This window comes from Solanum stenotomum, chromosome 9, assembly GCF_019186545.1.
Source record: "Solanum stenotomum isolate F172 chromosome 9, ASM1918654v1, whole genome shotgun sequence".
Classification (NCBI taxonomy): Eukaryota; Viridiplantae; Streptophyta; class Magnoliopsida; order Solanales; family Solanaceae; genus Solanum; species Solanum stenotomum.
This window is the reverse complement of record NC_064290.1, coordinates 55,601,277-55,618,635: the sequence shown is the minus strand read 5'-3', so window position 1 is coordinate 55,618,635 and position 17,359 is coordinate 55,601,277. Positions and strand designations below refer to the sequence as shown.

The following is a 17,359-nucleotide window of genomic DNA, read 5'->3' as shown; positions in this document are numbered from 1 at the left end:
TACCCTCTATTATGCAGTTGAAAGTTCAAAATTACTATAAAATTTAATTTCAATTGAAATATCTGTCAAGTTTCTTCCGATAACTCTGGACGAGTTAGAATTCATAAAATAAATAATTTAATAATGACGATTTGAGATACAAAATTAGAAAATTCAAATATTATCTGAAAATTACAAAACAAATCCGTTATCGAATTCCCACCATTGATTACATATTGTTGTTTAGTTTGTTTTACCCTCAACTGTTTTGAGGGACGAGGGGATAGGATGAAATACATAAAACAACCATATGAACGGTGGAATTATATGAATGCCAGCTTTCTCACATAACAATTTCTTAAAAGCACAAAGATTGCTTATATATTGAAACAAAGTTTGTTTTTTGCAGATGATGTGTATTAAGTTTTCTTGCTTGACGTTATTTTTGTTTATTTTACTATTTATGGATATGAATAAGTTAACTTTCTAGCTTCATATCGTAAAGTATTGAAACTACTAATAATAGTTATTGTTCAACAAATGTTCAACAGAACATTGAGTGTATTGCCATTGTGTATCACAGATGAGGAAAATGAATATGATGTTTATGGTATTTATCTGCAGGTAGCTACTCTTGTGAAGAGGCAGATCACAACTCACAAAAATATAAGTGGTATGATTAAGCCCCATAGAATTGAATTTGCTATAGAGACTTTCAAGTTCTGGAAAGACTACTTTGTTTTCAGATTTGAACAAAAAGCTCGATCAGGCCCTAAAGGTGAGATTTTTCAATCCATATAAATTGAAGTTCTCTTCTTCTTTTTGTGAACTCGGGTTACTGGTAAGGAAACCTATAATGGAAATGGGCTACATGAATTTGTACCACAAAGAACATTAGCTAATATTAGCCAGCATGAATGTGTAGGAAAGAAATGATTGTAAGGGAACTTCGAAATTTTCTCCAAGATGTCAAGGATTTGGTTCTAAATTTGGTTAGTGTATTCTTATAGTATCTTTCTAAAATAAAATTCAATAAACTCAATTCAACATATTTTTTGTGGTGAAAAATTATAAATATGATCTATGTTGGATGAACTTAATTATATCAACTTTTTAAATAAAAACGTATTTGAAGGTACAACATTCATCAAACAAGAAAAAAGTAAAGGTTATTATGACTTGATCTTTTATGTGAAACATATTCTTGTAACAATTTTTAATACTATCCACCATACTACTCTCTTTTTTTAAAAAAAAATAAAATAAATATATATATATATAGGAGTAGCGGAAGGGGAAATGTAGAGAGGATTACACGGTGGGTAATTGAACATTCACCAATAAAGTGAAAGTTCAAATAATTTACCAATCGAACTAATAAGATTCTCCCCACAAGTTTAGATAATCAGCCAATCAAACTAATAAGATTCTTCCTACCAGTTTTTTCAACTTTGACTGCTACATGGTAACTAAGAAGCTGGCATACACACCTAGAGTGATGTGCTTCTGAGTCATGACATTCCAAGTAAGCATATTGTGAAAATATCAAACAATTTCTCAAGTTATTTTAGGTGAACAAATTTATCGTAGTATTATCGACTTCCTGTTTAAAAAGTCATATGCATATGTCATGTAACAAAAAATGGAGGTAAACGAAGTCAGATACTTAAATTGTAATGCACATTAAGATATTAATCATTTCTCTATATTTTGGTTAATGGATACTTACCTGAATTAGTATGTATGTAAATATATATTTCTTTTTTTTTGTCTTCACATGTTTTGAGAATTAAGGACCAAATGCTCTGCTGGAGGTTCAGTGGAACATTGATTTGACTATAATTGGTATCATTTCAGTTGAGTAGTCAAGATTATTTGTTGTTATTGTCTGATTCTGAAATTCTGAGGTATGTATGTAATTATTGCCTGAAATATTTTTTGATTTTCAATAAAAAATATAAGAGAGACTATTCGAAAAAATATAAATTTAAATGTGTAATTGACTCAAATGTTTAGGTAGAGAAATATGATGATTGGTAGTTCAGATAGTTTTAGTCTTCACACTAAGTTAGCTCAAAGACCAAAATTATGATGTGCCCAGGGTTCAAAATGTTGCATACTAACCACTAATTCTTTGATTCTTGTGTTTTTTTAACCATCTAAAGTTTATGATTCTCTAATTTGCTTCACTATTGAGCATCGATTTAAATGCTCTCGCTACAATTTTCAGATGGAACATTTTATTCATGGGGAATTTTTATCGACTAAACATTCTTATTGTGAGATTTCCTATAGCCACAAGTGTAAGGAGGGATATATGCCAATGAATGTGGAGAAGAATAATGTGGATAGGAGAACGTTTGGTATACTTACCAATTAGAACTTTTGGATCCTTACTCACTTTAAGAATTATACTGTTGAGTAAGGTAAGTGACCAAGAAAAACAGTTTTGTTCTAGAAACAGAACAACAAGCAGTTCAAACCATGAAAAAGGATTGATTTCAGATTCTCTAATTTTCAAGCCTTCAGTTACAACTTCACACATTTTTCAAGCTTTTAAAATTTGTAGGGAACCATAGTGTTCTATTTTGGATGGTTTTATATTAGTATTTAGTAGTTATTCTTGGAGAGAAGTTATAGTTTTAGAGTAATCTAAATTTTTTCTGTTATTTTTCTATTATCTGAATTGGAACTTTTGATATAGTAGTGGCAGACTGATAGACAATATCAAACACCATAGTTTTATCATATTCATAACAATAACAATTCTGGAATTGAGAGAATGATAATACAATAGGAGACTAATGATGTTTGGAAATAATTAGGTCACATTCATTCCCTTAATGAGGTATTATGTGTATTTTTGACACATAATATCCTATGAAGAAGTTTCCACAGTTTATGTGATTATGCATGTAGGATATGCTTTGCTTAAAAATTTGTTGTTCAAATTTTTATTTATTCAATTGAAAATCTTAGGTTACGAATAGTAAACTTAAATGAAAGGATAAAAGACAACTAGCTATATCATGTTTTATTTTTATCTTTATCAGACACTCAAATTATTAATCTTAGAGGTAAGAATAATGTCAAAGCGAGTCAGATCATGTGCTCCCTGTAACAACGTTTTCCCCTATATTTCAGCTGATTTTCATTTATTTTTCTAAATAAATGACAATTTTGTTTTGTTTGAAAGCCTATTGAGATTTATACTATTTTATTAGATGTAAAAAATAAATTTATTTTCCATTTTTATAAAATTAAGTAAACTTATAACGTTGTTTTGCATAATTAAAAAATTAAAAATACATTCTCTCATACTCATTTTAAGTCAAACATTTAATTTATATTTGATTAAGGAATAATATAATTATAAGTAAGATTAAATAAATAAGAGTAATCATTTAAAATTTATAAATAAATGCAATTGTACCGATATTTTTCAATCTTGATAATTATTTTCTCGACACGAATTTTATTGCTACAATATGATTGAATTTAGAAGTATTCCTTAGTTAGTTTCAAAAATTAAATAGCATTTATATACAACAATGACAGAGACAAGACCCATATAATTTTTAAAAATACATTCTCTCATACTTATTTTAATGTTATGTCAAACATATACTTACTCGATTTTATTGTTTGTGTTGAGGTAGAGTTGAATTTTTTTTAGTTGCTTATATCTAATCCGACCCATTTATATTTGACCCGCCCTGCCCACCCCGCTTATATGAATACTAATAGTGTGCTTACTTATCTTTTTGAACTCCCTCGATGGAAATCCTGCATCCGCCACTGGACGTGACAGGGAGTAGCCTACATATTCCCTAAGGAACCAGAAAATGCTGCTTGGAAGTGCAATGTTGTTGTTGATCTTGTGAAGGAAACTTCTTCCAACAGAGGATGGAGGTTGCTGCTATGAGAAAAGGATGGGTAAGAAAGAAGGTTAGGTATCAGTTTGAATTCTTGTTGTCTTAGAATATTAGTTGGTTGCAACCATATCAGTGCTTTGAACATTTATCAAGCCAAATACATAACGGTCCCTTGAAATCGACTCTAGTTTATTGAAATGATAACTATTGAACACTTATTTGTGTTGCCAGTATTGCCCACGCTTAACTTAGCATTTTGGTTAACATGTGTTATGCAGGATGTTCGAATCGAACATGGAGTTTTAGTGTTGCTTAGAATGCTTCTAGTGTAGTAGTATTAGAAGATAAATACAGTTTAAACACCAAAAGTAGAGCTATACTTAAGCTCAGTTCTCCTTGCTGAAGAAGGAGCTTAGGCTATGCTGTCGCCAGAGTTCCATGGCGCCATTGTCGACGTTGTTTAGATATTTTCTGTTTTGAAGCCCAAAACGTAAACGTGGGCCTATTCTTAAAGCCCAAACCATATACATGGGCCTATTCTTAAAGCCCAACTAATGTATCTTGCGGACTGAAGCCCAGCACTATTGAAGCTTAGCTAGCCCATTTTAGGAGTCCATCGTGCATGTATGTTTATTGGATCGCTTGTTGATGTTTAGACTTTAGCTATCATTTACATTTACCATGTAATTAAACAGATAACCACTAAGTAAGTTTTTTTTCTTCTTTTTTTTAACCATATGGATAGTTTTTCAATTTGTTTGTTAAAATTTATTCATCATTTGAAATGTAATTGAGAAGTAACTATTTTTAAGGTGAAAATAACAGTTGGACAAAACTCAAATAATAACAGCTTCTTAAAATAATAATAAAAGATTATTTCACTCCTGATACATCTTTGAATTCCAAAGATATCAAACCGGAACTCTTTTTTTTCATTTCGTATTTTAGCTAGAGATATATTATTGTTTAAATATTCACATATATATCCTAAGTTACGTAAAACTATATTTTGTGGTTGCTATTATTGGTCTCATAACTCATAAGATATATTCAAGCTACTAAATATGAAGTAAATTATAATATATGTTCTGTCTGCGTGTTTATGTATATACCTTTCAAATGGTAAGTGTCATATCTTGGAGCACACGGGAGTTTGACTTTGAAATATGCAAGTGAATCAACCTAATCTCAACAACAAATCGAGAATGAATTAGGAAAGAAAATAGAAATATCCAAAAATCATATTCTCCAACAAATATGTTTGAATTACCTAAAAGTGCCAAATATCAATATTATATACTGTAACACTACTAATGTCAAGGATGATATATGGTTAGTTGGGGCGGATCTAAGATTTGAACTTTATGAGTTCTGAATTTTAAAATAACAATCTCTAGTGCTAGTAGCTAGAGTCTGAATTTAATGTTCGTACAAATTTATTGAAATTTTCTAAATACATATATAAGAATTGAGTTAAAATTATTGAATTTTGTCAAATCTGTATATTCAGAGTCTATAAATTTGAGAAAGCTTCAAAGAAATTAAAGGAGAGTCATGAAAGTTTGAAAAGAAACATGTTGCTTACTAGGACATCAAGAAAAAATGTTATTTTCATCCGATTATTATGGGAGTTTGGTAATAAGTTCCTTTCATTTGGGGATTATATAATACCTTCCCAATAGAAAAAAAAACAGATTCTCAGTTAGACTTTTGGCTCCATATATTATAAGCCAACCTAATTAATCCTATTCCATATTTTAATCATTTTCTTTCGTACTATGTATATTTCTTATATTATTATGATAATAATAGTTGATTGAATTAATATTCTTTAATATATATAATAATAATGTTACAATTGTTTGGTTGGACTTATTTTATTAATATCTTAAGTGATTAAAAAAAATGAAAACTATCATATGGTGAAGCTCGTGTGCAAGTGAAAGCGAAAGAACCGCTCTGACTTATTTGATTTTCTACGATTGAATACGTCTTTAATTTGCTCCAAAATATTACTTAAAATGTAGTATATAGGTGGCTAAACGGTTAGACTAATTACTGTTATATGTTCGATGTGAATTCAGACATAGAGTCTTTAATTTCTATTCGTACTCATCACAATACAATAACAATAATAACAAACTTAGTATAGTTTTTCAAGTGAAATTTGAAAAAGATTAGACATATGAAAACTCTTTTTTTTTTTTAAATAATAAAAAAATTAACAAGTATCACTTAATTACCACCATTGGCTAATATATTAGTATTTGAATTTCCTTAAGTTATTACTTGCTATAGTAACTTTTATAATTAATGTGTGAGTGTGAACATAAAATATACTCTGTAATTAGTAGATTACGCGTGGAATCTGTAGGCAAACATGGAATTAAAGATGAAACTAAGTCAGCAAATCTTGCTGAGCAAAGAAGGATTTGAGTGTTTTATTTTCTTGATTGTCTTTCTTACCTGTAATTAGCTATGAGATGAAAGTGATAGTTAGATTAATTACTCATAATATTTATGATAGTTAATTACATTAATTACTCGTAAATATTTGTGAAACAATATTGACCATCCTTAATCAATCTTCTTGTTTTCTAGTACCTGTATTTTTAATTAGGAAGTACTCCTTTGTAATACTATTAGGTGGAAATACTTAATTTTAATTAATTTTCATATTCTTTAGTGAATAGTTTGGAAGACTTAAATTAATTAAATAAGTTGATTACCCCGTGTGTCACATTTATGGAATAGGAGTATGTAAAATTGATGTTTGGCTCTTGTCATCTTCAATGAAAAATAATACAACTGACATGTATAGTTGTATATGATTTTATTTTGTTTTTAAAAAAGAAAATTTATTTCATTTAAAGAATTGTACTAAAAAAAGGGTCGGCAGCTAAGAGTTTTCAAAATTGATTGGTCATTCATTTTACATTGTTTATTGATTAGACATTCCAAGGGAAATATCATGAGGAGAAAGTCAAACCTTCCCAAAATTTCATTGATTTCTACTATTCCAAAGATTATAATACAGCTCCCTTATTAAGGGTTTTTACTACTAATATTTTCAATGGGTGCTGGTTCTATCATATTGATGTGGAAATAAAGTCATGGTTAAAAATAAATAAAAAAGAAGTCATATATTAGATGTAAGTGATACTTTAATGCTCTAAACATACTCTTTTTATAAAAATAATGTGCACTTGGCTCAAAATTGATATTATATCATGTTATAAAATATTTTAAAATTGTTTTAGCTAACTTTTAATTGGTTTCGATGCCAATATTTCTGATTTACGGTATGAGTTTTGACTAATTGCCTTTTGCACGCTGCAGGTTGATTTACTATCTTGTAGGTTTGGCTCAAAGCGGACAACAACATATCATAATAACAACGTTTTTGTTGATCACATGGAAGTTCAAAATGAAAGTAATTATAGGACAAAAATAATTAATGATTTTTTATTTTTTTTAGGTTTGCTTTTTACAGACAGGAGTGCCTCCTAATTAAGATTATGAATTTTATGATACAATGAATGTATGTGCAACTAAATTAAGCTTATCCAAATTTCATCTTTAGAGTCTTTCTATTTTTCTTGTCAAATATGATGATTCCACTTTACCATACGCAATTCCAAAATGGGTATATTTTTTTGGACAAAAAGAAGATTCTATATTTGGTGTATACAGTATACCTTTCACTTCATGTCCAAGAATTAGGCATGCACATCTATGATACAATGCATGAAGCACATAGGAAATAATTCGATCAAATTCATGAACAATAACTTAATATTATTTAGGGGACCCCAATGTTCAGAGAAAGTACAGTAACCCCCCCTCCCCGCCAAAAAAGAAAAATAAAATAAAATACATCAGATATTTACACTTTTTCCCCACTAGTAGCGTAGTCATAAATTTTAATTTGATTAAACCAGTTGTTATAGAGTCATTTTCGCCATTCCACTAGAATATATGTATACTATATTTCAGAAGAAATTATTATATCAAAAGTTATTTAATCTGGGAATGGACAAGGACGGCGAATATACTGTTTCATTGAATTTTTTTACTATACGAACACTAGATACTTATAATAAATAAAAATTAAAAATGATACCACTAATCATTATAGTGATTTATTCACCTTCAAATATCGATATCGCTTACGAGATGAAGATGAATGCAATAAAAAAATGACAATGATATGGAGAAATTATTCCAATCTAGGAGACAATTATATACATTTACCACTAGGAAAATATCATTATTGGAACATGCATACATGTATTGGAAAATCTAGTATACTTATATTATTCTAATCTAATATATCAAAGATAACAATATGAAACTAACAACTTAAACAAGACTTTCCATATATCATATCCCACATCTAAGTACAATATTTTCAATAATTCTCTCAAAAATCAATAATTGTTCCATATTGTAGGATATCCCACCTCAGATAAAAAGCTAGTTTCAGAACTTCCTTCACCAAAGCTAGGTGAATTTCCTCCTTTTATATTCACAATATTTTGGGCAGGATTGATAATATTGTTATTACTATTACCTTCCATAATATTATTCTTGGTACTCAAATGACTTAAAACAGCTTTAATTACTTTGTTATCACACGTAGAGGATGTTGCAGTGGCATTTAGGTAATTTCCAATATCAGCTGGAAAACCACCGTATGTGGTGGTGATAGGGGTAGATCCGATGGCGGTTGTGGTGGCTGGGAGGTGGTGGCTATGGGAGCTAGTGAAAGTTTGGTTAGGGGTGAAAATGGAGAAGCAGGGCACTTGCTCATAATATAATTCATTCATATTGATATTGTTGTTAGGGTTTATTTGGTCGAAAGTAATGTAAGGATCCATTAATGGTGGTAGAGATGAAGAACTTATTGTATCGTTATCGTAGTATATGTTGTTGCTTCCAATTCCTTGCTTGGTAGCAAGTAATTCCTTGTTCTTGTGAAATACTCGGCATAATACCCAATCCTCCTGTTTCAGAAAAATGAGAAAGACGTTTAACTTTTATACACTAACAATATGTAACTAAATTAAGAAAAGAATAATAATCTTTATACTATAGTCCGTTAAATTGTAATTACAAAGTAAAAATAGTATACTGAATGAGAGGACAAATTTCATAAATATGGATAATACTAAATGAATTTTAACAATATTCATTATCACCAAGTAATTAATTAATGCTTTATGAGAAAAAAAATGTTTATTTTTCTGAAATAACGTGACGTGGTCAAGGACAACGGGATTAGGTAATTAGGTTGTGTTGTTATCTTAAAAAAAACATGAAAAATGGAATTTATTCTGATTAAACATAGATTGTGAAAGAGTCATGAGATATTTTTTAATCATTAAGTAGCACTGATTAGTAACATATTATATCGCAATAATTGTGCTAGATATGTCTCACAAAATTTGACATAATTTAATAATAGTATATACATTGGTTTACAAATCTTTCAAGGATTTCAAGGAATCAAATTCATTAATCAAATTAGAACAATAATGTTCTATTATATTTCCTAGCTACTACTTATTCCATATATAATTTAAATTAACGTTTAAAGTTTATATCTAGTCAAAGACTATCCCACAAAGATAGAGGTTAAGTAACTGTATATTCTATCTTCTCCAAACTTCACATAAAATTATACTAGATTTATTATTATTGTGATATATATAGTGAATATATAATTCATAAAAGTGAAATGACTAAGGTATTAACCTTTTGCATAAAGTAGTTGTTATAAGTTGGTCAACTACCAATACAGTTTTTAAAAGATAAAATAGTTCACATATTTGTCATAACTCATAAAACCATATTCTTAAAATGATAGAAGAAACTTCCAATGATGTTTACAGTTGAATATTAAATAAGATTCCAAGAAGAACTTAACCGCATTTATAGCGATTGGATTAATCAATTGTATAATATAAGTAGGCCAAGAGAAAAGGTTAATTTAGATAATTAAATTCATTATCTTGGGCCATAAATATATATGAACTGTCATTTATTATGTACAGCCACATACTTGTATTTTTCATAACGACAAATTAAATTCATGCTTATTTCACAATTTCTCAAATCAAATTTATTTATTTTTTAAATATATGAATGGACAGTTCTCTCAATTGAAAACTACTTTTATCTACTTTATTTATTTTATAGTTTTATGATATATTTTTTTCTTAGTATAATAATTAATGAACTTTTTATGGACCTAAATGCTTCAAGTCGTCAAAATGATGCTTTTATCGGCAAAAGTATGACCAAAGAAGAACTAGTTCACTTTTTTTTTTTTTTTACCTATACAATTTTTTTGTTGAATATATATAGAATTTTATGTATGTACTATATGATATAATATTCTCTAAGCATATATACTCCAAAGATAATTAATTGTACATGTTTTCGCTTAGAGAAAATGATATTTTATGAACACTTACTATTTGAATAAAAAAAATTAATCATACATGTATATATATCTATAGTATTAAATTCAGAACTCAATTACTAATATTTGAGCTCGTAGTAAAAAAAGTTGTGTACCTTGAGAGAAGAAATTTGAGGACGAATGTTACTAAGGGGACCTTCATCAAGGCGGAATTCATGCATAACCCAATCACTTTTTCTTCCTTTTGGGGCTCTTCCTTGATAGAAAACTAGGGTTTTCCTCATTCCTACAAGACTTCCTTTTCTGATTATTGCACGATCTTTTCCGGTGGCTTTCCAGTAACCAGATACGGTGGCTCTGTTTGTTCGGAGCCCCGTCGCGTATTTTCGGTCACGTTGGCTGTAGAAGTACCACTCCTTGCCTCCAACACATGCCACTTCTGTAAATATTATGTATAGAATGATTAATTAGTTAAACATTTTAATCTTTTAGCTAATGTACTCCACAATTCAACATAATAATAAAAAATATGTTTTCTAATAGTTTGAACGTTTAAATGAGATGATTACATAGTTCAATATGATATTTTTTGGTTAATTGTTTCTAGTAAGTTTCAAAGTGGCATGCATCATGAAGTATCAAAAGAAGATAGGATTGAGTAGCATAAGAAACAAATAATAAAAGGATGAGAAAATGAAAGGAAAAAGGAATATGTCAATTTCATAGTACTATTATCGAAAATTAAGAAGATGATGATAAAAAGGGATGGGGACCTGTTTTATTTTTGAAAAAATGGCCATTATTTGTGGCACCACCATGACTCACTCATTTTTTGTCCATAAACGTAACTTTTATGCTTGGGTTAAGTGCTAAAATCTCTATCCAAAAATGGAGATAATTAATTATTGGAGGGCCATATTTATGCAAATGGCTTAGGTAAAAGATGTTGATGGGGAAATTTAAAGTTCAAAGAACCTAGATGTATAGTGTATATTACTGTTCCTTTGAAAATAGAAATGTAAAAGAAAGAATTATATTCTTACAATAAAGGAATTAAGTCGACGCCAAAAATTACTAGCTAGGTGATCAATTTTGGTGGACAGAGTTAGCTCGATTAATTTCATTGGACATATATTTGCTATCTCCAAAATATTATCATAAATAGCTCGATTAATTTCATTAGGTATCTGTTATCTTTTATTAATATATGTATCAGAAAAATACGAAGGTGGATCCATATTTTGAAGTTTATAATGAGTTCCTAGCTAATTTCAAACTAAAAAAAATAATAAAACTTTATTATACGTGTATAAGAGGAATCATACCCCACCATCAGCCGGTAGGTTGAAGATTTTAGTCATACAGAAAGATAAGTGAGAACTCTATTGATCCCCCGATGGGGTAGAGCAGGAATAAAAGAAGAGGGGATTGAACCCACATTAAGGAGGGTAGCAATTTCATTTCTACTGTTGGACCAAGTGACTACTTTGTTATTGAGTTCCCAACTAACGTCACTTATATATTTAAAATATTTCTCAAAATAATATATGATCTACACAAAAATAATTGGGTTTTCGAGAATCCGCTCTCACCACCCTTAATCCATCCCTGAAGATACATATCCAATAAAATTAATCAAGATAGATATAAGCTGATCGAGACACCCATCAAGGCAAAAGAAAAATTGAGGATGTTGACAAGATAGATTTAAAATTACACGGGGTAAAGTTATGACCAGAACTAATTGTACTTAATTTTCTCTAAATTGGAGTATAAATGTACACGCTTGTGGTTGAGACAAGTCACCAGATAGATAGATGGTCACTTAAGAGATATATATGACATGTTGTATGTTAATTGATCAATATTTGCATTAATCTCTATCGCTTTCACCATCTTTTGGTTCAACACAATATGCCAATACTGTCAATTACTACAAAAGTTAATTGAATGAGAAACCTTATGAGAACCATTAATTCGTATATATCTCATATATCACTCACATATCCAAAAATATTATTCTCTATGAATACAATTGATCAGAATTTACAAAGAGAATTTAACGTCTATTATACATATACATATAAAAAAAAATGGTTAATTCTATAGATTTAATATAATTTTTTAGCAAAAAGTGTTCATTATTATTATTATGTGACGGTTAATTTCTTCTATTAAAAAAAAAAGATTAGAGAAATAAAGTAGGAGGACCATGCTAATAAATGTTCTGTGGTTACTTATTTTGAAAATTTAAATTAAAGACTTTGGGTTATAGACAGGAAAGTCAAGCTATATTGTGGAAATACTTTGAGAGCGTTTAACATACGCAGTGTGAACAAACAAATAAGGATAAAGGAAGTTAAAATTGTTAAGTGTTAATGCTAAGGAAGAAGACAATTTTATTTTATTTTCTAATTAAGACTAATCACAATTATTATTAGCAGTGTATGATATTCTTATCCACAAAAAATAGTAACAAAAAAATGAAAACTTTGGACCAATCCGGTAGCTATCACTTCATCCACAACCCAACTATGTGGCACAAACAAAAAATCATATAGAAAAATAATAATCAAGAACTCTTGATCAATAATATACCATAGAAGTATGTGATCAATTGAAAATAAAAAAAAAAATAAAAAATCAACCCCCTTAATATTTAAGATGTGAATGAAATAAATCTGAGTCGCTGAAAAAATTAGGAGATTCTCTATAAGAAATACAAACGTACCAGGAATTTCCCAAGGTTCGGATTTATTGAGGTCAACTTCTATGAGAAGAGGGTATTGTTGTTGGTCTGTGGATTGATCAACTTTCTTCATTAAGTAATCACAAATAAGTTCTTCATCTCTTGGATGAAATCTAAATCCTGGTGGTAATTTGGATTCCACCATGCCCAAGCTGCTGTTGTTACTCATTTTTGAAAAGAAATGAAAGAAAAAAGAAGAAAAAGAAAGAGGAGAATTAAGTGTATGAAAGTCTAAGGGGAGGTGGTTGATAAAAAGAAATAAGATTTCCCTATAACATCACTAAAATGATACTCTAGTTCATCTATATATAAGCACTAGTTATTATAGTCCCCATGTCTAATTTTATTACTATTTTATATTACAACTGAAACAAAATTTAATTAAGAAAAAAAGACTTTTAATCATATATCTACATATACGTATCTAATAAAACTTACAAAAGAAGTTATATCTATCTAGGTTGATTAGACACAAAGTTTATAAAGAAATAGAAACTATCGAAATATATAAAATATTATGATTTAATTTACATATATCGTGATATTTCGGTGGCTAGCTAATAAAGGTATATCACAAAAATAAAAGGAGAATTTTAAAATTTAGATAATTGTATAAAAAACATCCAACAACGACCTTTGAGTTTAAGAAGAGAAACTAATTTTATTTCTTAATATAGTAAAATATTATGTGTCATATTTTTAGAATATACAAAAAGGAAAAGAATATGTCATATAAAATAGTAGATTTTAGTGTGGAGGACCTATTATTATTTCTCTTGAGTAGGTAATTAGTAGGAAAATACATTCTTTTGATATTTTTTATTTTTTAATTTTCACTAAATAAAATCAAGTGGTTAATAGGTCAACCAATAATTCCGTGTAATATAAAAGAGATATTTGTGTGGTTTGAATTTCGAAGAGGATTCGTTTGCCTCACGTATGATGATGACGTGGCTCACCAATGGTTGCCTATTTGCTGACGTGTTCTTTCATAACCGAGTCATTGCCTACTTGTTCGGAACTTAGATCCATTCTTGGCCAATTGTAAATATAATCCAAAACCACGACAATAATAATAATAATACATTCAGTATAATTTTATAAGTGTGGTATGTGAAAGATAATGTGTACATAAATTTATAACATTTTTACCTTGAGAAGGTAAAATAGTTCTTTCAAATTAATCCTTTATAAATATAGTCCAACTTTTTCAGAAAAATTATGCGATATAAATAAGATAAATTTTTTTTTTTTTGGATATATATATTACTTATCGAATCATCTTGAAATAATTTATTTATTTTTGAATGAATTTTTGGTGTTGTCATCGAATGAAGGTGTGCTTACTATATCTCTCTTATTACCACTTGCTAATAAATCAGTTTATGTTGAGAGAATAATCTTATAGGATTACTTGAAATGGTTCGGACAAGTTAGAAGATTGCCCCGAAATGGATAGAAATTCTCTATTTTAAATTAGGAGTAGATTTTTGTAAGAAATCGTCAAAGATTATAGTAGAAAGTTAATAGGAAGTTATGTCTTCTCTTGCTCCATTCTGGGATAGGTTTGGTGCACCATAGATGTTTCTCCTTGTGTATTAGTATCATTCATAAGTACTAGCTTTATAGTTTCTTAACCTTTAATTTTTGTTACTATTTGTTGTTGGTTTTGCTTTCGTTAGCATATTATTTTGTTGTTGTTATTGTTCATTTTCAGACTATCATGTAATGATTTCTCTATTTCTTGTTATGTATAATTTACTTTTATATATACTATATATTAATTACTTCCAAAACAACTTTTTTAATCTCACAAATCATAAAATAGGGTAAAATGTGGTAAAAATTAGGCAAATGACATAATATAAGAAAGAAATTACTTCTTTCCCCTACTCTTTCATTAATTACCAAAAATCCTTTTTTTTAGTGTTTTTCGGATACATAATATAACAGTGTGGATACTTAATACAGCATCGCGGATACTTTAATTAATAACGGGCGGATATTTAAATTATTAAGTTGTTAGCAACACAAATACTTAATTAACGGGCGGATGCATAATATAGCAGCGCGGATACTTTAATTAATAACGGGCGGATACTTAAACTAATAAAGTATCCGGTTAAGTTGAATTGGGGGAAAATAAGAGATTTTTGTATTTTAGTAAAAGAGTAGGGAAATATTGAGAATAGGTAAAGAAGTGTTGTGTATTTAAGTAATTTTTCCTAAAATAATGTGTATATACTCTATCTTCTTCAAATTCACAGATATAATTATATTAAATATACCATTGTTATTATTATTGTAAATCTTATACAAAACAAATTCTAATTTATCAGATTCTCGCTACAAATATCAAACACCGAACGGCGAGAGGGAGTTGGCACCGAACCAGATTTTAGCCACCATCTAGAAATTGAGGTTTCTTTCAGATTACTATTTAAAAAGGCCCACCCATTGTACTTAACTGTTTTGTGACGTGCCAATTGAAAGCATGACGTTTTTGGACTGACCTGTTTTGGCACCATTAAGCATTTGGATTTGGAGCCCATTTCACTTTGAAAGTCCACATTTTTTTTATTGGATCCAATTTTGCTTCATTTTTTTTTTTTACCTTCAATAGTAAGTCCCCTTGCCATTGGTAATCTAAATTTGTCCACAGTTGACCATCTTTTTCAAAAGAACAATAATGATTAATTTGGGGGGGCTTGAGATCACCAAAATTTCACTCAAGAGTCAAAAGAAAGTACTCATATTCCATATTGTGTGGTACATTGCCAAACTTTATATTATATACATATATACTATCCAATAAGAGTGAAATTCCTTTCTTGTGTAGATTCACACTCTTCTTTTGCTCGTGTGGAGAATGTCTTTTTTCCATGATTTTTCAACTCTTTTCTGGTCGATCAATTGATTTGATAGCTTTTTATAAATTTATTTTTGCTTCATGTCTTAGAAGAGAGTTTTATTTTTACGTATTAAAAATATGAAAACAATATTCCATAAATCTTTGCAGAGTTATTTTTTTCTAGTCATTCAAATTATAGATGTGTTATGTTCACTTATTTTCTGTCTATAGCCACGTCCCCCCCCCCCCTCCCCCCCCTAGCTATTTATAAGACAATCAAGCAAATCGTTCAAGTCTTAATATGTGCACACCCACATACACAGAAGTACATTTACTCAAAACTAGGGAGTACTGTTTCCATAGTAGCAAAAGATTAACATTTGTAAAATGACAGATTGATAATGTCTTTTCATGCTAGGTCACACATATAAGAGGTTGTCTTGCTACCAATCCAAACTTTATTAATATAATAATATTTAAACAACACAATGGATGGTAAAAAATTAGAAGACTCTCTCCGACACAAATAGTTTATTATCTACTATATATATATATGAATTGACCTTATATATATACATTGTGATTTTCCAATGAACAAATTTGTTCAACCCCTCTACGCTCTAGCTTTGCCCCCGACTCTCTGAAAGCCATATTAAATGTCTTGTATTGAGTGAATTATATAATGACACCATTTTTACATATTCGATAAGAATAGTTTTTAATTTTAGTATAAGGCAAGATCTTTTGATGTAAGAAATGGTTTTAAATAGGGACATAACGCATGAGATGAAAAGGAAAAAAAAAGTTTTCCAATAAATAAATAAATAAATTTCGTCTACGTGACCGAAAATTTAACAAAGGAATCTATTGATAATTTAATACACTTGATTAGGAAATTTTTAATGATTGATATAAGAGGCAAGTAAATCGTTTAACTTAAGAAAAAAAATTGAATTAATTGCCACACTTCAAAAGGGTCCCTTTGGCTAATAAGAGTGGGGTGTGTGTGTTTTGCAATAATAGCCACAGTCTAAAGGTTAATAAAAGCAAAATATATTCCAAAAAAGGAAATTATAAGAAGATAAGATAATGAAAATGATTGACCATCAAACATTATGAGAAAGCTAGCAATTAAAGACCATATTTAGATGGGTTTAATTTCAAAGCATTGTTTGTAATTATAAATATTTATATAATCAGATCATTTATAAAGTAATTACAGATAAATTTCTTGATAATCATTACTATCTTCGTCTAAATTTTTGTTTCATGCCTTCTTAATTATTTAAAAATAATTTACTTTTCAAATTTTTATTTTTTTTCTTATTAAGATGATTAAAATCAAATAAATGTATATGACGATTAGCTAGTTCTAAACCACAACTATCAAATATCTTTCTTTTTTTCATGAACTCCACATACAATCAAATATGCCACATAACTTGTGAGGAAAAAAATATTTTTGTAACCTTGAGGAA

General features: G+C 28.9%; 1 protein-coding gene across 1 annotated transcript; it reads right to left on the bottom strand.

Annotated features, from left to right (window-relative positions):
* Window positions 1-8,203: 8,203 nt before the first annotated feature.
* On the bottom strand, window positions 8,204-13,468 carry LOC125877086 (NAC domain-containing protein 21/22-like). Its single transcript, XM_049558403.1, has 3 exons — window positions 13,013-13,468; window positions 10,437-10,720; window positions 8,204-8,860 (listed from the first exon to the last, which is right to left on the bottom strand). The coding sequence occupies exons 1-3, from the start codon at window positions 13,197-13,199 to the stop codon at window positions 8,285-8,287; spliced, it is 1,047 nt and encodes a 348-aa protein (XP_049414360.1). The 5' UTR covers window positions 13,200-13,468; the 3' UTR covers window positions 8,204-8,284.
* Window positions 13,469-17,359: the final 3,891 nt, after the last annotated feature.

Coding starts and splice junctions, on each gene's coding strand:
- LOC125877086 (XM_049558403.1), bottom strand. CDS start 13,199: ATGAGTAACAACAGCAGCTTGGGCATGGTGGAATCCAAATTACCACCA. Junction 10,721..13,012: donor CGAACCTTGGGAAATTCCTG/GTACGTTTGTAT, acceptor TAATATTTACAG/AAGTGGCATGTGTTGGAGGC. Junction 8,861..10,436: donor CTCAAATTTCTTCTCTCAAG/GTACACAACTTT, acceptor TTTCTGAAACAG/GAGGATTGGGTATTATGCCG.